This window comes from Leuresthes tenuis, unplaced genomic scaffold (genome assembly GCF_036924035.1).
Source record: "Leuresthes tenuis unplaced genomic scaffold, fLeuTen1.0.hap1 SCAF_10, whole genome shotgun sequence".
NCBI classification, from domain to species: domain Eukaryota; kingdom Metazoa; phylum Chordata; class Actinopteri; order Atheriniformes; family Atherinopsidae; genus Leuresthes; species Leuresthes tenuis.
The window spans coordinates 4,197,265-4,223,124 of NW_027325364.1; the positions used below are offsets into that span (position 1 = coordinate 4,197,265).

The window sequence follows — 25,860 nt, forward strand, 5'->3', positions numbered from 1 at the left end:
TCAACCCCATGAACAGCAGAAACAGGCCACAAGAGACTTTGTGGACCTCTGAAACTCGAACAAAATTAGATAAATTCACAAGTTAATTATTACAATAAATTAAACGACCAGCTGCCAATATGAGTTCATTTTCTGGCCATTTCCTTGGGACCCAAAGCCACCATCTTTAATCTTTCACTCTGCTTTGTTTCTTTCACACTGTGTCAGCAGCCTGCACTCATAACTCCTCTTCTCCTGAGAGTTTGTCTGCAGATTCTCCAACAATTAAAAGCATCCGGTGTGGAGTCGTTAATATTCTGCTCCATCCCACTCGCAGATGTAAAAAGCCTTCTCAGCTGACACATATAATTACATCCCGGAAAAGATTCCGCGTCTGAGCGCTAATTTTTGATAAATAAAATTAGTCGGGAGAATTTCAGGTGGGCGGGTCCGCGCGCAGGTGTCGGCCGCGTGCGCGAAGGCGAGCGCGCGTGAGCTGGGGTAGTGGGCTGACCTGCAATCACCAGAGAAGCGGGGACTTGATCATGTTTTGGTCTGATGATCAAATTTCAGATTTTGGGCACCTGCGCAGATGACAAGGATACAACTAGCTCTGTTTGTGCGCGTGCGTGTGTGTCGTGTACACGTGCATGCACAGGCATGTTTTACTGGCTGCTCAGATGTTCTTTGTCATTGCCTTTAAACACACGCGCCCGCAGGAGGACATAAAGTTTGTTTACTACTTTCCTCATCTTTAAAACACGTCCACGTGCACGCACGCAGACTGCACGAGACTCATACGTGGGTATTTATCTCCCTCTGCTGGACACTGTCGGTAAAACCACTCTGCTGCCTTCAAATGCTCCTTGGAAATTCCGGCTGCCGCTGATATTCACCTTTAAAAACTCCCAAACTGAACAAATCTGGTCTTTTATTTTTTCAGAAACAGTTGAATGAACGTGTAACAATACATGAAGCATAATTCTGATTTAAATGACAACCATCTGGACCAAAGACGTAAATACAGTGCTCTGCAAGTCTGGATTCAGCCTTCATTTCTTTATAATTTGCTTGCAAGCAGCCAGACTTTCTTGAAAAGTCTTCAAAGTTTTTCTTTGGCTGCTTTTTCATTCATTTTCAGTTCAGTCCTTTTACTTGATTTTCAGAGGACTGTGTTTTTTATTTGTTAACTCAAGAGAAGAACAGTGTTGTGTGAACAAATAAATAGCTTAGCTTAAAGAAGACATTATAAATGGTATCTTTAGACACTTTGTTACCAGCAGCCGGTCACAAAGACATCATTTGTTCCCATTTCTTTACTTGCATTTAAGTTAAACAAAGTTGGACAGACAGGGTGATTCCCAAAGAGCTATTAGCTGAAAACTTGGCATATCTCAGCATTTCAGTTTCAGTTTCAGGCCTAAAAAACTATCTACAGCAGATGAACAGGATCTGAAAGTGATGTCCTTAAGAAAGAGGAAAGACCTGACAGGACCTGAGAGATGCATCTGGACCTTCAGCTGATCCATCTACTGTTGGCCCAAGCCTCATCAGAAATGGTCTCCATGGAAGGGTGGCTGTCAAGAAGCACTTTGTGCTAGTGCATGAAATACCAGAAAGTATTTTGCAGGTAGAATAGGCAATAAGGTAATGTATAGGTTTATTATTGCTCGATAATCGAACAACCCAATATCATGATTGTATTTGGCTGTAGGAACAACTCTGCTAAATTATTAAAATGATAAATCTTATATCATTCTCTAACCTGCCACTGTCCAGGTTTTCTAATTTTTTTTATTTAACTATACATTTATTTAACTCCATACAGCATTCCTGGAGATAATAAAATCAATGTATTAGCATAAAATGCAAAAAAACAAACAACAATCTCCTGAAGTGAAAGAAACCCGGAGGAAAAAAACGAAAGTTTCTGACAGCACCTGAAAGCAGCAGCCGTGCGTGTATACGTCACATGTTACCAGAAGCATTGTGGGTACAACATGGGGTGAGTTGCATAAGGTTAGGAAAGGCGGTTGTGTGAATGGAAGCTGTTTCTGTCCCGGTCCGTGGTGCAGACGCAGGCTGCGCCGCTGCGCCCTCCCCGCTCTGATGCAGCGGATCACCAGCCTCACCGCACGCCGGGAGCTCCGCAGCTTCGCGGCGTGCACGTCCGGGGTCCGCGCCAGGAAGAGCGGCTCGAGCTGCTGCAGGCAGCCGGCTGGACATAGGCAGTGGTCCAGCGTGAACGTGCGTCCGGCGCGTCCTTTTACCTCGGAACCAGGCCGGAGACTGTGCCGGCGGAGGTTCGTGTTCGCCGGTGAGAAACACAGACTGTTCAGCTCGCAGCCTGGAGCCGAGGAGCCGCCGGGGGCCTCAGACCGCCAGCCTCCTGTCTCCGTGATCGGCATCCCAGACCCGCTCACATGGATCCGATGCAAAGTCATTACATCCCTGACTGATCTTTACTTTGAAACAGACATCAACTCTGCAGAGTTTGACAGAGGAGTGAAACAGGTAACTGACCGCAGACCCACAAGGACAACACGTACTGTGTGGTTGATGACGACACAAAACACGTAATCTCATCAGGGAAATGGGTTGAAAATGTCAAATGTATGAAGGATACGTTTAGATGGAGGTCACACATGAGTAAAGAAACTGTAGGTTAGCGTGTGCCTCACTAAAATCTACTTTGTTTTTTAACTAATGTCGAATTAAAATGGAGAAAAACATCCTGAAATACAGTGTAGTGTCACTTCCGAGGCATTGATCACATTTATTTATTAGATATACGCCTGTAGAACAAATAAAACTCCTCAAGGTGAGACCCTTCTCCCCCAGTTTTATTATTTTCATTTTTTAATCTTGTGATTAACTGGTTTAGAGACGATAGTTTAGACTCTTTATTGGACTCCAGTGGTGAGCAGTGCAGCACACAGACTCGCACATGTACTGGCAGGAAATGAGGCTGTCGCTTGGTGAATAAATAAACCGCTCCACTGTCCGTCATCCACCCCAGGCTTTGGTCCACGTCTCCAACACGATGTCCAGAGGGAGATACCATGAGCTGAAGGGCGTTGTGTCCAATGAGGTAACACACAAACATGAAGGACCAGAGTGGATGTTTTCTGATGAATTAAACTCTGGGTGATCCTTTTTCATCATGTTTTTAAATGATTGTCCCGCTCTTTCCTCCAGATGATGGAATATGTTGAGGAGAGGTGCAGATCTCTCACTGACGCTCAGAGGAAGCAGCTCGCTGTCAACATGGATGACATTATATTCGTTTTGCCGGAGGACGTCTCCGTTGTCTTCGATGAGTTCGGTGAGTTTTGAGTAATTGCTTTTCACACATTTTATACTCGTGTGAACTAAGAACACTTGAGGAGAAACTGATTTACTTGAACTGATAAACGTGTTCCATCAGGGTTCAAAATAGGTTTCAGCAGCCTGATTAAACCACTTGAACCTCTTAGAATCTAATTAAAAAAGCACTCTGTGAGTGAAAAGCCACGGAGCTGTCCGTGCTTTCTTCTAAAGGAGGATGCTGTTCACTCGTAACATCAGTTTCTGCGCTCAGGTGTGATTTTTGAGCTTTCTTCTCTATCTCTGACACCCACCGAGCTGCAGGAGGATCTGTTACCCGTCACTCTCCTTGCAGGTAGAAAGTTCTGCTCTGTCGTCATGAGATTTTGGCTTCTGTCGTCACACGAGGGCCCCGATGACCCCGAGGGCATCAAGATTTTCAAAGTGGCCGCTGGTGAAGAGGACGGCCCACAGAAGAAAATTGCGACTGCTGTGTATGAGTACGTTGTACAAAGCGTCTTCTCTCTTTTAGCTCTGTCAAATAAAGCAAAGGCCCAAGTTTTCATACGTAAAGAGATGGATGATCGTGTCGAAATGACTCGGCCAAATGGAGCTGCTGTGCACAAACACAGACTCATACATTTCCGACACGTTTGGAATTAGGGCTGAGTGAGTTTATCGATAACACGGTATATATCGATATTTTGTTTCCCGGTAAAGTATCGATTTTTCAGTCACAAGTATCACATTTTTAAAAAAAAAACATTTTTTTTTAGCAAACTTTATTGACAAGTCGGACGTTACAATTAGTGAAAACACAGAACATTAACTTAATAAAAAACAATGCGGGGGGGTCAGATTATACAAAACAGTGACAAATTAGTTAATAAAAATGTTATAAAGTCCATAGCTCAGAGGTTTTTGATGGCTTTTCTGTTTATAGAATATAGGATTGTTGTAATTTATTGTTTGAGCTCCTTCTCAAAAATGAAAAAAGATGGTTTGCGATTAGAGAATTTTAATTTGTGTAGATGGTATTTAGCAAGTAACAGAAGCAGGTTGATGATGTAATATTCACAACATAAACATGAGTCTGTGTACTCTGAAGATATGTTTGTTACATGTTTGTTTCCGTTTGTCTGGCGGTGTTGTTCCGGGTCAAAGGTCAGACCACCAGTCCAATCAGTGATGATTCAAATCACACTGTCCCTTTAAAATCTTTCAGAAAATGATGTGTATTAAATCGTATCAAATCGTGTATCGTATCGTGAGATTAGTGTATCGCTACAGCCCTATTTGGAATCCAAGCTTATCCCTCTCTACACGGGACTCGTTAACCACAGAATGTGATTTATTCAGTCGAGGAAAAGCTAAAATGCTGCTCATCCCAACCGAGAGTGGAGTTAATGACCAAAGTTACCATGAGATCACCGTTCCACTGCTGTTCTTCGTGTAGAAAATGGTGGTTTGCTGGTGTGTTTCATATATTATCTCCTTCCATGTTGGGTGGGAGGATTAGTAATAATTAGTTTTCTCCTTCAAGTGAAAAAAATGGTCAAAGTGGCAAATACAGGTTAATGAAAGAAGGGTTTAATGGGTAATAATGGGAGGAAAAGCCCTGAAAGAGACAATCCTGCGACTGCTTCCTGTTTAGTATTCCTCCCATATGATGGTGCAGGTCAGTTTCAGAGTGTGTTCAAGGATAATAGTTTATCTTAAGCTTAAGCTGGTGCTCAGATCGCAACTTAAAGTCACTTCTGTGGACACTTTAATGTTGTCAGATGACTGTGAACTCTGAGCGCGTGTCCTATTAAAAGCACCATGAATTAATCTCCTTCAAAACAGTAGAAACATACCACAAGAGTTCAGTTTATGTGAAATTCTCAAATAAAATTAGCTTCTTAAACAAAAGGAGGAAATGGCTGCACACCCAGTGCCAACAGTCAAAGCCTCTTTCTGCTTCCAGTCAGTAATCCAGTTAGCAGTTGGACCACACTGTGTGGCTATTCTGCCTAATACCACCTATCTAGTTAGCCAGACTGCTCTCCCTATTGTTTCTGATCTTAGAATCCTCTCTGGCAAAGCCTGCAACGCGTCAAATGTTATCCTAAAGGTGAGCAAACAGACTGTTAGCCGGGATAAAAAAGCCCCTTTCAGAATCCTCACGTCGTTATGTTCAAGGTGAGACGAGAGGGAAAAACTTAGTTTGAATGTTGGTTTGCATCGGAGCTTCAAATAGACGAATAGTCGGGCTCCTCTTCTTTGAAATAAAACAGGATTCACATCAACTGGGTAGCTTTTCGTGCATCTTTGCTCCCGTTAAACATGTCTGTCACTGCTTCTGTCTCCACAGATTCCACAGGGAGCTAACAGCTGGGGCCTCTCCCGACTGGACGGTCACGACCGTTTGGCACTGGCTCTGGAAGCTGGCTGAGTGATCTGACTGTTGAATTTACTTATTTTGGAGAACAACATTCAAAGCAGTCAGGCGTCTGAAGATTTTTCCTTTTGGATGGCATGAAAGTGGGACCTGAGGCGCTGGAGCGGTGCAGACACCTGAAAACCTCAGGACTTTACAAACGGTGTGCAGATGCACCCACTGTGCTGCTTGAATGATCCTCCGATGCCTTTAACACTCCTCTCCAGTGATTTTTCCACAGAATAAAGATTTTAATGCTCAGTGGGGAAGTCACTGGGACTTTTAAACTATCTCTGCTACGTTTTGCAGGTTCACGCACCATCTTCTCCTGGAGCTTTACAGCCAGCATGAAAACGGAGTCACATGCCAGTAGATGTCATGTGAACAATCACAGCTTGTAACCTGGTCAACTAAATGGAAGTTATCATCTATTTATTAAGAATGAATGCTGGCAGTAAAGCCAGTGAATGAACATTTAGTTTTCTTTTGGTCTAAGCTTTTATTCCAAGGTCAAGAATGTTGCTGAAATCTCTCAATAAACAGCTCAATCGTGGCACCATTTTCTACTCTCCAGCCTTTAATTTACACAGGAACCCTCTCAGTTGATGCTTAAATCACATTTCACCACACTGGTGGTTTGCCTCCTTGCAGCTTCTGACCCCTGCATCAACAAGCTAACACAAGGGCTGATCCTGCATCAGCTGAGAGCCAAAGAGTGACTTGGTGTGCACATCAGAGTCAGTTTTACAGGCCTGCAAAGCCTGTGGGGGTGAAAAGTTGTGTGAAGCTGGGAGTCGAAAAGCTTTTAGCATTAAATGTTCTCAAACAGTTTGTGGCAAAGGTGGTAACATAGGTGCCCAAATTTCTTTTATAAGATGAGACAGTCATGCAAAACTCCAAATTCCTTGTATTTTCCAGCACTTCTTTTCAACCAGTAACTCCTAAAACAAGAGAAATAAAGATTGCACCACAGTGATGTTTCCACAGCAAGCGGAAGGGGAATAAGATCGAGTGATTTAGACCGTTTTATTCCACGTGAGAATAGTTTGTCACTATTGTGTCGCTGAAAGCGTGAATAACTAATTAACGACTCATTCTGTGAAAATTCTGCAGCGTTGCTCATGTTCGTGGTCACTGCCAGCAACGTGCCTCCAGTCACAGGCTCGTGAACATCACGTGTCAGCCGGTTCGGTTAAAGCCGGCTGAAATATTATCGCTGACAACATGTACAATAACCAGATTTCCGTCATTGACAGCTGCTAATTGATCTATAATGCCAGACATGGAGGATTATTCTAATTATGCGGGGCCTCTGCGAGTTTGCGTGGGATTTTTAAAAATGTTCTGCTGGTTCCAGCGGAGCGGCTCGTAGTCTTAATGAGATTATTTGAGTGTGTTTAGCTTGGTTCGTGTCAATATGCTCACGGATGTGGTGAGAACGCAAGAAACAATTTACCACAGATGTGCGTGACTCATTTCAATGAAAAACAAGTCAAGAATATACAAAAGCTAATGTTTTCTCATAGTTATGTCACCAATTTCATATTCTGGGGATCAGTAGAAGCTGCCAACCTGTGTCACCAACCAGGCCGGTGTCCTGCAGGGTTTAGATGTTCCCCTGCTTCAACACGCCTGATCCAGATGAAGTGGATCTCTTTAAAAGATTGTTAAGTTCTGCTCGAGCCTGCTAATGACGCATTGATCTGAATCAGGTGTGTAGAAGCAGGGAAGCGTCTAAAAACCTGCGGGACAGCAGCCCAACACGCCTGATCCAGATGAAATGGATGTCTTTAAAAGATTGTTAAGTTCTGCTCGAGCCTGCTAATGACGCATTGATCTGAATCAGGTGTGTAGAAGCAGGGAACCATCTAAAACCCTGCAGGACAGCGGCCCTCGAGGGCCGGATGTGGACATCCCTGGTCTAGTTTAACATCAATTAATTAATTCTAATGTAAAAACAGGTTTTTACGTACATAGAAGCCCAGTATTAACACAGGTTCCTTACAAACATGGAGAAAGTGACTGTTGAGTCCAAACCAATCAATTAATGATATAAAGCTCCACTTTGGTGTGAGATGACACGACAGATGTATGAAATTCTTCAAAAGGTTTCATTTTGATAGAAAAAGTCATTCGCCATGAATCTGAATGATGATCAGTAATTAGAGGAGGGGAAGTTATGACCGATGAGCAACAAGTTACAAACCCCTGAGAGTGCTGCCTTCTGTTGCTGTAAAACAAAGGAAACACCTTTTTAATTCTCGATTGTGAGCCAACCTGTTGTGTTTGAACATGGTTCTGGTTGAAAAGTTGGTAAACTGGCCTCACAATTTCAGGAAAAGACCATAAAAACACACGGTGAAAAAGAAAAAATCCTACATTTGTAGCCTCTTTGAGGAATTCACAAAAGCCCTGAGATCTGAAGATTATAACATTTAGATGCTGTAAAGCAGTCATTCTGAGTCTCTCTTGCTCATGATGAAAATAGGCTGCACATAAAAGGTGGAAGTGGTCATCCAGTATCAGATTACATTTCCCCACAAATAAATTCCATCTTTAAGCTTTGATGCAATCTGTTGGTTTCCTTTACTTAACTCTGCAGCTTCTTTTTTTTTTTTTTATTGGCCTCGCATGAGTTGGACAAATGTTGATTTTAATTCATTTGACTGGGTTATGATTGTATTACAATGAATTGGATTATATTTGGCTTGTAGTGGACATTTGCTGTGGTTTGGCACTATACACTGTAAATAAAACTCAAATTGATTAAATAAATCCCATAATCAAATAGATGTCCCTTGACCAACTATGGTCACTTGTGTCTTCAGAAGAGCAGGATGGACAAATGATGAACTAATGGCTTCAAAATGATGCTCCACAAACTGATGCCTTTGTGCCTACTTCTTATAAACAGAGAGACTGTTTAGTCATTTCAGTCCTTCAGACTAAATATGCAAACAACCAACCACATATTTGTCTGTACTTAACCTTTTGAATGTGTAACCTGCTCCCGGTAAATTCATGTAACAGCTGGAAAGGTAGACTTTTAAAAAGCTTAACCCAGGTTCAGAGACAGCTCAGTTAAACACTTTTTTTATTCCAGTAAGGTTTATGTTTGAGGTCTTTTTTCTTATATAGTTGGTGTTTTAAATAAAAGTTGACCAGAATATGTAACAAACAGGTAACTGTCAAGAACGGTGGTGAGGTAGGGCCCAGATGCAGTTCTTTGTGTTCAACAAAAAGGTTTATTCCAAAAAACGGAGCAAAAGCAAGAACAAAAAGCGCGGCAGAGCCGGATTAAAAAAAACTTAAACGTGGAACAAAAATCAAGACTATGAAATATAAAAGAAGACTATGATAAACTGTGACAAGACTATGAATAAATAACTAGGACAGGACTGTGATAACAAGACTATGGCTATGAGGCAGGAACCCAGCCTTAACTTCTGTGCTAGCATGAAGGGTCGGTGAGGATTCTGCAGTGAATGAAGGGAAACCAGGAGACTAAATCCTGTGGAGGGAGTGATCAGTGAACGAGGTGCAGCTGTGAACAATGAAGCAGGTGAAGTGAGTGACTCTAGGTGGCAGAGGAAAAGCATGACCAGAACATAACCTGAAAGCATGAGAACATAACATAAACTGTGACAGTAACATGCTGATGGTGGTTAGCATGAGGAGGTCATTTACATCAGACAGACTCTGCTGGCACAGAAAAGACTGAAACTTAGCATATTGCTTTTGATTATTTATGGTGTTATTGCCAGATTAAAGCAAAGTTTGGCTCCCCAGAAGACAACTTCTACCTTCATATAACAACATAATGACAAACAGCTGCGGTTTATTACCTCAAATGCACTAAAACAGAACACAAACAGCACGTGACATCATTCAAAAACAACTATTCTGACAGGCTTTAATAAGGCAGAGCAAAATAATACGAACGAATGTTCACTCAGATCGGTTTCCACTCCCACGTGGGTTTAATTGGGTCTTTAAAAAAGCTCTTCTTGTAAATTACATCGCTTTCATTTCCTCAAGCACGTCACGGAAAACCTGGACACAAACCTCCCCGTTGGGTCGTTTCGTGGACGCCAGCTTCCAGGCCTCTTCTAGCGTCTCGTCAGAAATGCCTACGCCAACATTCCCGAAGATCTCTTTAATCTGCAATGAAGAGGTCGAAAGGTGTCGGTGACAAAGAGTCGTGTTTTCAACTTTTCTTTTCCTAAAACCAGCGATGACCAACCAAAAACGTTATACATTTAGGAAAATATTGTGACTCGTTAAAAACAGATACATCAATCAGTTAAAAATATATTTCTCTCAACATTTGGACATAAATAAGAATCCCAGTGGTACATAAGTCATGCATGTGTTCTGCAGACACCCTCGATCTGTCAGCGTCACACTAGCATAGCAAAAACACTAGCATAGCATCATGCTAGCATTGCAAAAACACTAGCATAGCAACATGCTAGCATAGCAAAAACACTAGCATAGCATCATGCTAGCATTGCAAAAACACTAGGATAGCAACATGCTAGCATTGCAAAAACACTAGCATAGCAACATGCTAGCTTAGCAAAAACAGGGAAAAAACTATTTATAGCCCCATTTATACTGGTCAAAAAATCCCACGAACACCCACTAAACCTGGCTCATGTGTGAAAATGTTTAACTGGCATTCAGAGTCCATATCTACTGCAGAGTCATTTGATGTGGGCCTGAGTGCCCATTAAAGACCTTCACATGGCACTCAATAACCAGATGTTAGCAGGTGTTGGGCAGTTTTTTGACCATTGTCAGAGACAGCTTCTAAAGCGTCTGCAGAGCTTAACCAACATCTTTCAAACATCCATGGTTCAATAAAGCTGGATACCGTGGACCGGCTGCCACAACCAAACCTTCATTCTTCAATCATCCTTCAGGCTTTTCCTTTGATCCAGACGCATTCACGTATGGAGGAAAGCCTAAAGCAACCTTTGATCCAGGTGATTTGGGCTAAATCATAGATCTTTTTTGCTTCTGTAACTGCATGGTAGGGTTACTTCCAAGGAGTGTTTTGGATAACCATCCGTTTCCCAGTTATGGTGCGATCTTCAGGGTTGACAATGCTCAGATTTACAAGCCTAAAACAGTTAAAAGCTGGTACAAAGAGCACAGCAGTGATATGGAACACCTGGACTGATTTTAACGCGATCAAACAATTGGATCACGAGGAACTGCTTCCTTCAGTCATCATCTCTGATTGATGAGAGGATTAAAATTCCCCTCGTTACTGCCTCGTGGCGCTATTGAATGATGCTATTCCTCAACATCCTGAAGCAGTTATTCCTCCAAAAGGAAGACCGACTCATTATAAAATCATAAGATTGTCATCTCACATTGTTTCCATTATTTTCCCCAACTCCTTCAAGTGGTTATTACTAAAATCTGCGTGTTATCAGTGACGTACCAGAAATACAGATATCCGAAATCCGTCTCCCTTAATCAATATACATTCATAAAAAAGGTCCAAACCTTAACAACAATCCTGCCATTCAAAGCAACCAGTAACAGCCTGTGATAAAGCAGGAAAACATCCACCATCATATTTTTCTCCTTGTGTGTAGGGCGTACCTCCTCCTTGGTGCGAGGACAGAAGAAGTGCTCCTCATGCACTCCTTTGAGGGCATAAAGTGATGGACGTAAAAGAGCTGCAGCTGTGGATAAATCACCGTAGTTGATGGTGTCACTGACTCGTTTGAAGCGCGGAGCTGGAAGGTCAGAGCGCACAGATGGGACCCCGTAGGTGCGGACATCTGAGAATAAGTCAAAAAACATCAAAATTATTCATTAAACTTATGTCAGAGAGAAATCACATGTCAGATTACTGTGATGCAACAGAAATTCAAACATTATAATGCTACAGTGCCTTGAATCGTGTCCTGATTGCGTGACGAAGAAGAGATTTGTGTTTAAGGAGTGTCTGCTTATTGTATTAGAGTTTCTGGTGATGACAATGGCTCCCAGCCACTGATCGTTTCACTGATTATTACTGCTATAAGTGTTGTTTCAATATTTACCCTCTTCTGGCCTACTTTATCAACACCATCTCTCATATCCAACTGGCAAATAAAATGTCCAATAATTTGGCCTTTTATTTGCATCAGTCGAGAGCTCAGAAATGCAGCCTTCTACGATCACATCTGTAGCTTTATCTAATGCAAATATAGCTGTTGGGACAAAGCTCTCCTTGTGACTTACCTGATGTGAGCGGCCCATTACAGACTGCCCCGATCAGTGAGGAGGAGGTCATGAAGTGATCTGGGGCTGCCTTTGGTTTCCTCATGGTCCTCGGGATCTTCAATGAGCTGCCCGGCTCAACAGGCTCCAGGTCCTCAGGCTTAATCAAAGCCGGAGTAGGAGGAAGTTGGGATGATTCTGACAGCGGCTTCCTGTCATTGTTGTCCGGAGCTGTGCTGGACAGACACTCTGAGGGAAAAATGTCACAGAATGCTGCTGAAGGTAAACCACACATAGATGTGTATTAAGCTAGAGTCACAACTGCAGGGAGTGTTAACGTGGCGTCCTTTCACTGACCTTTTGTCAGAATGCACTGCTCTTGCCTGTTGATTGGCATCATGTCCTTCCAGTTGAGAAAATTAGCAAACTCCATAAAGTTGATAAGTCCATCCTTGTCTGTATCACAGTAGTCCATCAGATGGTCCAGAACCATGTCGCTCACATCCAGCTGGAGCTGGTGACACACCGCCCGCAGGTCGTCTTTGTCAATCATTCCCTTTCCTTTCTAATAATTCCCATAAAAAAAACACACCAGTGAGGCAGTGATATTCTAACTTTTCTTTTAAAACTGTATAAACTGGCACTAATATGGTAGTATACCGGCTAATAGAGCATGAATTGACATCACTTGGTCATGTATGTTGACCTTACACGAGTGTCCACTTTTCTTGTTGCTATGACAACGCAGAAAGAACACTTGATTTGCACTAATAGCAAAATCTGCCGGAGTTTGCATGTTCCCCCCGTGTTTGCGTGGGTTCTCTCTGGGTACTCCGGCTTCCTCCCACCATCCAAAAACATGCATGTTAGGTGATGTTTTTTAGTTTTTCTAAATTGTCCCCAGGCGTGAGTGTGAGGGTGCACGGTTCTTTGTCTCGTTTGTCTCTGATGGACTGGTAACCAGTCCGGAGTGTACCCCACCTCTCACTCAATGGCAGCTGAGATAGGCTCAGACCCTGAATTGGATTAAGTGGGTATAGAAGAATGGATGGATGGACGGGTTCCCAGTCTGTCACAGGCCTATTCAGAACCCATTAATATGCAGATTAGCGCCACCTCTCCACTCCTGCTTGGATTCAGCCCTCGTCCACAGCTACGGGGAAACCAGTCTATTGCTTTGACGAGGCAAACATAATGCCTGTGAACACATTGGAAGTTTTTTAACACACATGAGAAACCGAACACTGACTGAGTCGCAGAACAGATGATGAATCTCTCCCACTGAGTTCAAAGGAAGTGTTTCTCAGAGTCAAGGAACAAGGAAGGGTCTTTGCATCTTTGATCTTCTGAATACACCCACAATCCTTTGTGCACATTGAAGATCCTGCAGGCATATGATGGATCAAGGCCCGTCCAGAGAGCATTTAAAATGTATTTTGTGAGTTGTATTGTATGTGTTGGGTGGAACTGAGAGTGGGACCATCGCTGGGACCTTCGCCCACGTTTTAGGTCTGTTCCACTAAGTTTTTTCCAAATGCAAGGAAGTTAGCCTAAGAAGGATGGAACTTGAAAGAGCCACTTCTACCAGGGCAGCGTTCTGGACGCTGAGTTTGAAAAATGTTCGATTTGACTACGTTAGAGTAAAGTTAATTAGACATGCTACATAGACCGTCCGTGGTATGTTAGAAGGCAGGGCTGAAACTTTGCTGCACTGCAGTTCCAAGGTGACAATGCTGGCACATAAATAAAATTAAAATCAGATTTTTACATCAGCAGATTAACAGTTTATCTAAACCTGGCTGTAGAGAATCCATTCCTACCTTGTCATAGTGTTGGAATGCCTTCAGCAGGGAGGAGAAGTTGTAAAAGTTGACCCTTTTCAGGTGGTGTCTCACTGCATTGACCAGACTTTGCTGCCTGTCTGGGCCTCTCAGGTATTGCCCTGGTTCTGTAGCGTGGATTATTTCCCCAACTCCTATGGAGAAAGTAAGCCAAATGTAAGTCGCTGCCTCCAACAGCAAAGTTCCAGTGTGTGTATTATTTTTCAGGAAACACCAACAAAAAACTACCAAACTGATCTGGTGGCAAGACAATTCCAAAGGTGTGCTCAGGAGGAAGATGCAAGGAATTTCTTCTCCTGCAAAGAAAAGTGGATTGAGAAAATTAAGTTAAACGCGAAGTACAAACTCACAGTGAAAGGTGATAAAATTGGTTCTAAGTAAAAAACCGACGTGCTGCTGGCTTTGCCGATTTGTTGGGCCAGTTTTTCCCTGCTTCCAGACCTCTTCCAAACAGCGTTTGGATCGGAAAACCTGCAGCAAAATAATCAGCGCAGCTTAACGAATGTTTTAGCCTTAGATACACACCAAATGGATTCAGAGCGGCAAAGAGACTTACTTCTGAGTCTCTCCTAGCCAGTGGAGAGTTTTACCAAGATTTCGGCCATCAGTGAAATGTGGTGTCGGGATCCCGAACCTGCTGTCTTTACTGTGGTGACTCCAATCGTACTTCCTATCAATTTGCTCTCCTGGAGAGGAGCAAAAACACATTGCGTTGACAGGCAGACATTCTGTGTCTAAAAGAAACATTAAATTCCACATATAGATGGCTTGCTTAAATAGTAAAGACTGTATACATCTTGTCTTTTTACCAACAAAATAGGCATTGTGGCTACGGATGTAATGATGATGTCCATCATGAGCTTCACCCTCTACCTCCTCTGTTGTCTTTGGAGGGTTAATAATCTGACGCACATCCAGCCCTGAAAAGTATGGGGCACATTCAAAAGAAAAAAGGCTCATTTTTGAAAAGGATAGCGGCCAATACAACAATTAATTGCATTAAAAAGTGACAGTAAATATTTGCATGTGAGATTTGAACTTATTTTCATTTTCATTGTTTTGGTCATGACCTTATTAGCCATTCCATACCTTTAACTGTTTTCACACCAAATGTAGTTTTGTCATCGTACAGTTCAGCCAGTTGGTCAGGTGACCGGCCGAGCGGAGCTTTCTTTTTTGAAACATACACAGATTCGCTGAAGTCTTGCAACTTCTGCTGCATGAACGTCTTTAGTGGTGGATTTAACAAGCTTCCACCCTATTGAAATCAAAAGAATATTCATTAATAGACATCATTAAATGCATGATGTATTTAAACTAAAATGTGCTCTGATGTGATGTGTAATCTCAGTGTTTTAGAGGGTGTTTCACCTCAGGTTTGAGTGAAATAAGCAATATAACATTGCATTGAGCAGGTGATTGCGAGAACCGGAGCTTGTATCTATCCACATCGTGATGCTCACACATTCAAGAGAAGTAACACTGACCAGCAGCAACACCAGCAGATACGATCATGTGCATATGTGGTACTCACAGTGAGGGGTGATTTCGTGCTGATGCCATGAACAAGAGCGCTGGCAACATCTGGATCATTTGCCTTCCCTCTGTGAACTCTGACAACTCCTGGTTCTGGTTGGTTACTGTTGCGGAATTTCCTTACCAATGGTGGGGTGGGAGGCTGTATATGGGATATAAGAGACCGGGAAATTACAAACAGAAATGGAGATACACATAGAAACGATACAATACCCAACACCTGGGGACTAGTATAGGCTCAGTCATACGTGCAAACACGGACTTACACTTGATATTTCTTCGAAGCAGCTCTTCACCGGGTCTCCTACAGGTGTTGGTTTCCCGGCCTTATTTAAAATAAAAAAAAGGTGTCGTGCACGAAGGAAAGGATCTATTAGGTCAAACCGTCTCAAGCTAACTTACCATGTTAGCTTGCTTTCTTTAAAAGTTAACTTACCCACGGTATGTTTTGGCTTTTGTCTGTATTTCTAAGCCGGTGAGAGGCATTTCCTTCCGTTAAATTCATCTTCTGTTGGCACGAAAGTCAACCCGCTTTTATCTTACCTGTAGCCTTATCAAATGTCCAGCCGTCTGGGAAAAGTTTTAACGCTGAAGGAACTTTTTTTAGCGACCAACGTTTAGTGCTTGTTTAAGTTCCGTTGCCTAGCAACAGTAGATATTAACTTGAACTGGAGACATCGTTTCACTTGTTTTAGATTTATTTTCTAATGGTGGAAAATTTTGAAAATTTAAATAACAATTAAACGGATGAATAATGAGTATATTTACACTATCATGAATTGTAGTTGTCATTCTGCTTCTTTTTTTTAAAGCTTTGAACAAATTCGCTTTTTGGACCCATTCTCTGCATGTTGTTTTTTTAATGCTCTTATATTATATTTTTGATGGAAAACACACTGTAGTGAATAAATCGTAAAATATGATTGGTCCGGGCTGCTGACACGCAGGCGATTGTCAGTTCCAGTCATACGATCTGTCATCATCCTTCGTACAATGCGAAAAGGGAAGTTGAAAGAAGTGGGAGAAGAAGACCGCGGAGCCTTATGAAATCTAACGTTACTGTAGCTGGCTGGATACTCGACACACTGTGAACTGACAGTGAAGTGCTACAAATACTGTCCTGGAAACACCATTCACATTATCCAGGCTTCTCTTTTCGGTTGGTGAGTAGCTAATATTAGCTGTAGCAGGCTAAAGGCTACCTAGAGGGCTCCTCCCGATGCGGCCGCAGCTGAACAACATTAGCCCAGCGTCTATTATCTGGCTAGCCTAACGTTAGCTAGCTGACACTCGAAGGGCCGTTCTTGTTAGCAGTCTGAGTTAACGTTGAACGGTGGGTAAGTCTGGATGAGTCGGTACCTTCAGATTAATAACACAGTAATAACCTTTTGATATAACAAACACTGCTGTTGAACCTAGTGATTGATGAGGTAGTTAACTACTTTAGTGTCAAGCAGCCAACGTTAGCTAGCTGTCATTAGCTGTACACACCCAAACCTGCATCATCTGAGTTTTGACATTCGCAGACGTTATATACATGTCATATGTAGTGTGTATAACCCTGTGGTGTGTGTTAAAAGTATAGTTACACGGACTGAATCATGCGTCATTACAGGTTGGCTTTTGGATAGACACTTTCAGCCTAGGAGCTAGCTATGTTGTCATTGCTAACAGTTGTTACTCTGCTAATTCGAGCTAGTCAGCAACAACATAACAGGTTATTTGTGGTTATCTGTGGCGTAACGCGATTTCGACGAAGTTGAAGGCAATTATTTTTGGAGTGATAGTCCGGGCACTTAGCTGTCTAAACGACAGAGAGTCTGTTGTTGTTGTCACTTGTGTGGTTAATGGTGTTGCTCTTCATAAAATTAAAGCTTGGTACTCATAAAACTGTAGCCATGGTTAATGAGCTGTTTTACCTCATATGTGCACAAATTAATACCAAAATACATCGTGTACCAGTCAGCCTCACATACCAGAAAGCCACACACATGAGTTGATAGTGGTTTGTTGTTGGAGATTTCCAACGCCACGACAGTCAGATCACATATTTTTTCTTTAGTTGCAGTACTACTCGTATTTTTGGGAACTTTACCTGAAGTTTAAATGCTCATTGTGTGACACAAGTTGCCAAAATGTCAGGCTTGCACTCAAACAGGAAACTGGCTTCATTAAGTATGTTTTTACCAAACCTGTTATTGCAGTTTTGGCTGTAAACCAACTATTTTTGGAGCAGCTTCAAAGTAACATTAGCAACGGGAAACTTTTGTTGTGTTGGTGTGTCCACAGCAAATCTTCCTCCACAGATTTTGCCAACTTTGTCTGGAAAACAAGTCTTAAAATAAATATTGTTAAAACAACCAAAGACTCGCTAATAAAACAGACATTTTTCAAAATTTCTATAGCTCTACTCAACTATCTAACAAAGTGAGGTATGTGCCCACACACTTCAGTTTGAGATCATTTTATAGCTTTGTAGTCTATAGGAATTCTAATAGGATTATACCAAGAAAAGCTTCAACTGTACACACGTGTTTAAACTGTAGACTAATCTGGTATGACACCTTAATAAATGACATTTTGGTACATTTTTGGGCTGTTCATGTCAGGTTTAGGCTATTTTTTTTAAGAAAAAAATTAATTAGTGCATCAGTAGTGACAGGCAATTATTGAACCTCTTAGATTCTTTTCATTTGTTCATGACGCTTACCTTTGTTTTCTTTCTCCTGCTCAGGTATTTTCTACAGTTTTTCCCACAGTAGCAGCATTCAGTGGAAAAGACCAGACAGAGTGACATGGCAAGTAGAGGCGGAGCCACACGACCCAATGGACCTAATGCAGGCAACAAGATTTGCCAATTCAAACTTGTGCTTTTAGGAGAGTCGGCGGTGGGAAAGTCAAGTCTCGTACTTCGTTTTGTCAAGGGTCAGTTTCATGAATTCCAAGAGAGCACAATCGGAGGTATGTATGCTGTTAAGTTCTTGTTTGACCTTTCCTTGTTTGTCTATGAGTGTTTAGGCCTGCGCACAGACAGCCGTCACACGAGTCCAGATGCCCAGACAGTTGTTTATCACAGATCTGACAACTAAGTCAAGATTTGTGGCATTAAAGAACAAGAATTTGACCCTAAAGAACGGGGTAAAAATATTGTTTTGTGCAGCCTTACCAATAGAGCTTGCAAAGAGTACAGGACTGAGAAACGATGAGTTTTTAAAGGTCACAGTTTAAGTTGAGGAATTATATTTGGATGTCTGAGCGGAACAAAGAACAGTAGAAATGTTAAGGTGAATTCCTTGACATGCACTCGTAGTTTCAGGTACGTTTCTGTGAGGTTAAAAGTGTCCTGTGTTGTGTACACAATGTAGTGAGTGGCAAATGTACTTCCTCTTGGACATTGTCTGGTTGAATCAGATTCTATCCGTTACGTTGCTTTTGTCAGAGTCTCCTCATGCCAACAAAGAGGACATTTAGAATCCAAATCCATACCGGGGTGTTTGTCATTTTTGGTTTTGGTAAACAGTTCAGAATTTGTTAGAAACAGATAGTTGTTTCCTGTGAATCTCTCTAAAGGCACCACACACTAAAAAGTGTGTTTCAGTGAATCCTTCCCTACTTTTTCCTGCAGCACCCATCCAATCTGATTGTTGGATGTTCAGTATAAACATGTTTGATATTACTAGGGCTCCATTTTGCAAATGCGGAGTAAGTCAACCAGATAATCCTCCTGTGTGTTTCCAGCACTGGCCTCCGTTGGCTTCACTGAAACGCATTTTGCGTTGCTCAGTTGTCATTGCTGTCTCTGCTTTGTGCCCCTGCAGCTGCCTTCCTGACTCAGACAGTATGTTTGGACGACACAACAGTCAAATTTGAAATCTGGGACACAGCTGGTCAGGAGCGCTACCACAGTCTGGCTCCCATGTACTACAGAGGTGCCCAAGCAGCCATTGTGGTCTATGATATAACCAATGAGGTGAGTCAGGTTTTATGTCTTGTTGTTACCTGCAGCCTCGTCTCTAATCTTTACCAGTTCGCACAAGAATGTCGAACCAGGTGAGGAAATAGTGGGGGTTTCCGTCTTAAAATTTCTTTGTAGCAGTTAAGCTAAAAACAGAAGAAGCTTTTTCTGGTACCTTGACTCATTGAAATGAGTCATCAGTCAAAACCGAAGTGTTTTGTAGGCAGTGTTTATAGACTTATTATCTATGGTGGGTCATTAATGATAAAAAGGTTACACCTCAGCACACTCCAAAGAAAGACTTTGTAGTACAAAGAGAACTTGCTGAACCCTCCATGTGGTTTAAACATTACAGATATATGGATTGTATATGCAAACAGGCTTAAAGGGTTGCAGCAGCTGATTTAGCATCACGTTTTTATCTTATTATATTAATGAAAGAGTGGGATTGTTTGAATGGTTTGGGTTTGCATGAGGATGTTGGGAAAATGTTGTTATTTCTTCCCCATCCATCCTTTTGGAAAAGCTGTGCAACTATGAATGGTCCGTGCAAAGCACCTCGTAAAAGTTGCTGCATTGAAATGAGCCAGTGGAACAACAGCTCTTTATAGACAATTATGGCAATAAATGAGTAGAAGATGAAAAGTAAGGAAGTTTTCTAACACATTAGTTGAGGTTCTGACAGGACAGTAGTTCCAGAAGTCTGGTTTTCTCCCACTTCTTTGACCCATGTAGCTCTTTATCCGTACCAGGACACCCATCATGCATCATTTCCACACAGCTGTCACTGCGATGTTTTTAAGTTATGTTAATTGCTTTCCTAAGACAGACTCTGTGGCAGCCAAGGCATTGTCTTTCATTCAGTCTCAGAGCGTCCTGCAGTGCTTAAATGCTATTTGGTGTTAACTTCAAAGCCCATCATGATAATGTATTCAGTGAACGTAGTTTTTTAACACGAATCATTATATTCAAGCTGAGCATTGGACAAATATCCTGCCGTTGTTCTTATATTTCAACAACAACAAACAGTCTCACAACAAGGGTCAGGATTTCTGCATCTTGAGGATGGACCAGAATACTGTTTCTCACAGCAAGGATTGAATATTAAGCAGTATTTGATTGGGTTTTATTCTATTTGAAACTGTTGAATATCATCACAGAGATGTGCACACAATCAGGAGGCAGAGTTCAGCAGAGCAAAGCTTCTCAGTAGAGATGACAAGGCAGTTAACTGTTCAGTGCATTTCAGCCCTTTACCAACAGCAGAGGATTGTGGGTCCAGGTCCAGAAAAAACATGGATTCTGGTCTTATGAGTCTCCGTGGGCACTTACTGTGGCAAGATGCATAAAACTGACACCATGTCATGTCTGTGCATGATAATGAATCTACTATATGACTGATATACGATCCAAGCCAGGTACTGTCCCAGCTTGAGCTGTCACTCGTGTCACCTATGGGATGTTTACAAAAGGAGTCATCTCTGTTTAAGCCTTTTCATGAACGCGTTCGCTTCTCTGAACGCATTAATAACTCAACTCCACCAAGCTTCTGAACACACGACCACCGTCTGTATTTGCACTCTGAAGTATAAAATATTGTTTTATGATTGACTTATTTCATGATAAAACGAGTAGGATGTGTCAGTTTCGTACAGTCCTGTGACTGCCACCCATGCTGTAAGGCTTGTAGGGAGGAATCCCGGCTATGACCCCCAGCTTAGACGTGGGATTAAATGTGACAGTTGATTTTCAACACCTTGCTTTCTGTACACCACCTCACTGTGAGCGTCGGCACTCTCCACCCTGCACAGGCAGCTTCTGCACAGGCAGCTTCTGCACAGGTAGACTCGTCCTCCCGGAAAGTTTGTTTACATAGATCTCAACTTTCCGTGAAGCCTCTCTCTGTTCTAATTAGGTTTGTATCCAGTGGTTATAAAGGAGGCCAAAGGTCCTGAACAAATAACCTACTTTCATCCTGTATGTGATTTAATCTTTGAATTTGTGTATTTATTTGATTTGAATGTATGACTTTGCCTCTTGTGCAGCTAAGAATGCTGCTTTCATTTGACTTTTTCGTTTCATATACCTTCTGAAGCATCGAGCTAATGATTCTTCCCTCTGGGTCTCATCATGTTCAGGCTGTTCTCCTCATGTTTTTATTGTTATTTTCACTAACTGAGGCACCCTTCTCCCCTCTCTGCTCTCTTTGCCAGGAGTCATTTGTACGGGCGAAGAATTGGGTTAAAGAGCTTCAGAGACAAGCCAGTCCAAATATTGTAATAGCCCTGGCTGGGAACAAGGCTGATCTTGCAAATAAGAGAGCTCTGGACTTCCAGGTTTGTCTTTTTCAAATCTTCTTGATTATCTTAAGGATCTGAGAAGAACTTGAGCATTTCAGACGTTTGTGTATGCTTCTGTGGAAGTTAACGTAAAACAGGCTAACTTTTAACATGTCTGTGTTCATCCCTCCATCCTGTGGACTGTTTGGAACTCTGTTGTTTGTTTTGAACTAACTAAGAATTTCCGGATGTTGAACTTTCTCAGGATGCACAGTCATACGCAGACGACAACAGCTTGCTTTTCATGGAAACATCAGCAAAGACTTCTATGAACGTGAATGAGATTTTCATGGCTATTGGTAAGTGTCCCCGCTGTAGTGTTTTACTGTAGAGTTTCCAAAATACGTTCTAAGCAGAGCTGATCACTAACACTGTGTAATCACATGCTTCACATCAGTGTGTTTATCAGGGCATGAAGCACATAAACACGCTAAAGAACTCCTGATGGTGTTTGATTTCAGGTGATTATCTGTCACTGATGTACAGAAGCAACACAAAAGCCACTGAAGGATGTGAATGAATTAGCTGCGCGTTTTGTTAGCAGCAGCTAAATGCTAATATCACAAACTTACAGATAAATAAAAAGTATTTAGCTACACACTGTGAAACATTTATTCTGATATTAACCTGATCAAGACCTCACTCTGAATAAGAAATGATCATATAAACACGAGTCTCTGATCACCGAAACCTGTACGAGGCCAGGTCCATGAAATTGGGTTTATTTTTAACCGTGAGTGTAAGTCATTAATCAGACTCTGTAACATGTAAACATGAATAGAATTGGGACATCTTGTCTGCAGCGTATGTAAGTAATTGGAATATTGTCTTCTTGATAAAGGTGAATAGTTAGAATATTGCTGTGGCGCTGACTCGAGCCACAGTCTCAGCTGAGCTCTCAGGTCCTTTCAGGGCACCGTCTCGTTTCAAAGATGCAGCCTCTAAGAGTTAATTTTTTTCTTTTAAATGGATTTCTTTCAGCTGTCAGTTCTAAATGCAGTTTGAGTTATGAACAGTTTGTCCACTAGAGAGCACTGGCTATTTGCTAATGCAGTGTGGCCTGTCTGTTCCACGCTATAACAGGCAAAATATATTTTACTGACATAAACTCAGCTTCAATGTCCACTCAAAAGAGTTCTGTTCCCGGTGACCTTGTCTCCATGTTTTCAGTGAGACAAAAGAAAAGTGTTTAGGAAAAGATAAATAATACATTTTTCTCTCTGTTTAACTGGACCAGTTAAAGCCAGAACTGACGCACCCTGAAGGTGTTTCATCGCTTGTTTTGCTTATCTGAATACGCTGCAGGAACTTACTGTCAGATATTGAATTCCTATCATAAATGAGTCGGTTCACACAAACTGGGTAAATGTCTCAAAATGATTATCAACAATACAGCTTTAACACTCTGGAGTCGACGCACACGCCGGCGCGTCCACCTCCAACCATTTAAGATGAGTTAGCAGCAGGACGCAGCCTCGCTGAGTCTCCATCTCAACGTGTGTTCAAAGTGCAGACTTCAAACTATAAACCAGTGTTTGAATTGTGTCGGTAGGCCAAGTGAAACCAGACTCACGATGAATAATTTACGCCATGTTGTCGTCACGTTTAGTGCTGGAGGAAACGGTAAAAACTGGCTTTTCTAAGGAAAGTGCCCGCTGTGGTTTTTGTGTGATTGTGCTGATACATGAAGAAAAAATAACCGTAAAGTCACACATGAGGTTCTGCTGAAAAAAAAGTGAGAGGGTTAAGGTGAGATATAAAAGGTGACATCAAAAGTAGTGAAAAACAGCCAATTATACCCATGACAGAGGGTGAAAGAGCAACTTAACTGTGTGTGTATTGTGCTAGCTTAGCTTAGCAATGCTAAGCACAGCAGGAGAAGACTGAGTCGCAGAGACGCACATCTGCCCCATCAGTAGGTTACTCAGTCAGTGCGGTTACATGAGCGCCATCGGATCGGATTAATGGCCAAATTACAATAAGACTGAGTTATTCAGCTCATGTAGACTCCTTAATCTGACAAGAAATCGGATTGGCGGGTTACTTGTGATTGAATTAAGACCCCGACATACCTCGATCCAGACGACAGTGGATCAGATCGAGCGTTCTGCGCATGCTCCAGAGTTTTTCCCGCGATCGTCACCCGGAAGTGGAAGAAGACGATATTACTGTTGTTGTCGTAAGATAGAAAGAAACAACGCGATGGAGAATGCGCCGTTGTGCATCGTCTGTGCCATAACCAGCTCATCACAGATGGAGAGGGACGCAGCTTCATCTCGCTCTGCGTTCACCATCTTTCTGAATGCCTGAGTTTGTTGTTGTTGGCGGTGAAGACGTCAACAGGAAGTGGCTCTGTTAGCGATAGCTGAAATGGGGACAGCGCCACCTATCGTACCGGGGTATGACATGCTTTGTGATTCCATTCATTCACCGCCATATATCCAAGGATAATTACCCTCAGATAAGGAGCAGAACCCAACTGTAGCTGTAATCCAGTTAATCTCATCATGTAGACCCTCTGACTGATCTAATGCACTCACTCTCATCGTCCCTGCAGCAAAGAAGCTACCCAAGAACGAGCCCCAAGCTGCCGGCACCAGCAGCGGACGGAACCGGGGAGTGGACCTGACAGAGACAGCTCAGCCCACCAGCCGCTCCTGCTGCAGTAACTAACCCAGCTCTTCCTCCTTTTTCTCCTCCTCTTCTCCACACACACGACCTCCCCCCCTCCGCTCCCACCTGTCAGCCGAACAACATCTGGACATCGGGCTTCTCGGCTTGCTGACCCGATCTTCACCCTCACTCCCCTGGAATAGCTAAAAGACTCTGTATAGCTGCATTTCTAATACCTTTTTTTGTTTATGTTCTCTTTTTTTTTAAAACTTTTTTTAAGAAGTGTATATCAGTATAACGGATGCATGTATCACTACAACCCCTAAAAAAAAAGAAAAACAAAAAAAAGCAACACATTTTTATCTCTTATTTAGTTGGAAAACTAACCCCGTTTGAGACAGACGAGCGAGCGAGAAATCTGTGAGCGTGTGATTGTGTGTGAGTTTCCAAATGACGAGAAGGCGTGGTCTCATGTGTCACTGGGCAGGGTTGACTGCTTGTTGCCTGTATTAGTGTTTTTCGGGGGGGAAACCATTTTGAAATGCACGGCCTTCTCAGACTGTCGAGCAAGTGCCAGGAAAGGACTTCCCGCCTCGAAACTGTAACAGAAGAAGACGTCTTCATCAAGGCTCCTAACGGAAAAGTGGGGAAATAAGTTTGGTAGTTGCAGTTTTTAAAGTTAAGAGAGTAGAGAAGAACGACTGTAACCAACAGCTTCATGCCTCCGTGTGGCTGGTTTTTAAATATTTAGCCGTGCGGTTTAAACACTGCCGTCATGTTGTGGTGTCTTCGCAGAAGTCCCATCTTAAATTTTGTTGTACATGGGAAGAAAAAAAAAAAAAAAGACTTCAACTTCCTGCTTTGTGAGATGTAAAATTCTTTTTCCATTCAGGCCAGTAGCCGACATCCATCAGATCGGGGGTTGTTCTTAGAATAGATCAGAAAGCACACAAACAGAATCTGGATTATTACCTGCTGTGGGAAAACAAACCAACGTATACTCTAATGTTGATATTCGGTGCAATTTTGTCTTCTTCCTTTAGTACAGCTTGCAGAGCTTATCGCTCACCGGGAAATTCATGTAGAGATTCCGAACAATTGTACAGTTCAACATCAGTCTGCTTTTTCTTTTCTTTTTTTGCCCCCCCCCCCCTCTTTCTTTCTTTTCATGCTCGACCTTGTCACAAGCTGGTCAAATGTAAAGCAGTGGTGGTCTTTTTAGGTATATGTAGTGTTATTAACTAAAATCCCTCTCTGGTGTCTTGTTACTTTTTGGTTTTCCTCAGAAAAAAAGGTCCATGGTTGTGTTTGAAAGGAACTTTTACTGCATTGCACAGTGTTGATCATGTTTTAATCATTGTTGACTGCCCTTCGATTTTATATGACGGACTGTATTGGACTTGCTAACCTATACGCAGGTAGCATAATTAACCTGACTGGTGGTCTCTCTTACAGCTCCATGAATTCTAATGATGTAAAACAGCATTACTAGTGATGGGCTGATCAGTTTTGAGTGTCTGAATACAACCTAATAAATCCAATAAAGAGGTCTCTTGTATGCTGTTTTGCTTGGAATATTTCAATGGCACCACATGTAAGTAAAGTTCAGCTGCAGAATTAGACATTAAGCTTTTAACTCCTCAAAAAGTC

At 42.2% G+C, this 25,860-nt stretch overlaps 4 protein-coding genes across 5 annotated transcripts in view; 3 read left to right on the forward strand and 1 right to left on the reverse strand.

Annotated features, from left to right (window-relative positions):
• LOC140315989 (ubiquitin-conjugating enzyme E2 E1-like) overlaps positions 1-25,860 on the forward strand; it is a 341,997-nt gene that overhangs the window by 64,487 nt on the left and 251,650 nt on the right. The window lies entirely within an intron of this gene.
• Positions 1,955-6,267, forward strand: LOC140315973 (m-AAA protease-interacting protein 1, mitochondrial). The gene is made up of 5 exons (XM_072393595.1): positions 1,955-2,493; positions 2,999-3,070; positions 3,178-3,304; positions 3,641-3,785; positions 5,639-6,267. The coding sequence occupies exons 1-5, from the start codon at positions 2,089-2,091 to the stop codon at positions 5,721-5,723; spliced, it is 834 nt and encodes a 277-aa protein (XP_072249696.1). The 5' UTR covers positions 1,955-2,088; the 3' UTR covers positions 5,724-6,267.
• Positions 9,390-15,940, reverse strand: efhb (EF-hand domain family, member B). The gene is made up of 13 exons (XM_072393221.1): positions 15,740-15,940; positions 15,570-15,629; positions 15,302-15,445; positions 14,857-15,025; positions 14,577-14,687; positions 14,324-14,453; positions 14,158-14,238; positions 13,996-14,063; positions 13,747-13,901; positions 12,284-12,491; positions 11,948-12,175; positions 11,321-11,502; positions 9,390-9,865 (listed from the first exon to the last, which is right to left on the reverse strand). The coding sequence occupies exons 1-13, from the start codon at positions 15,806-15,808 to the stop codon at positions 9,719-9,721; spliced, it is 1,752 nt and encodes a 583-aa protein (XP_072249322.1). The 5' UTR covers positions 15,809-15,940; the 3' UTR covers positions 9,390-9,718.
• rab5ab (RAB5A, member RAS oncogene family, b) lies at positions 16,255-25,759 on the forward strand. Of its 2 annotated transcripts, none has more exons than XM_072393596.1 (6): positions 16,255-16,466; positions 18,038-18,264; positions 19,122-19,273; positions 21,472-21,594; positions 21,803-21,896; positions 24,155-25,759. In XM_072393596.1, the coding sequence occupies exons 2-6, from the start codon at positions 18,099-18,101 to the stop codon at positions 24,268-24,270; spliced, it is 651 nt and encodes a 216-aa protein (XP_072249697.1). In that variant the 5' UTR covers positions 16,255-16,466; positions 18,038-18,098; the 3' UTR covers positions 24,271-25,759. The 2 variants fall into 2 exon arrangements, with proteins under 2 accessions (XP_072249697.1, XP_072249698.1); XM_072393597.1 differs by lacking the exon at positions 16,255-16,466 and adding an exon at positions 16,543-16,636.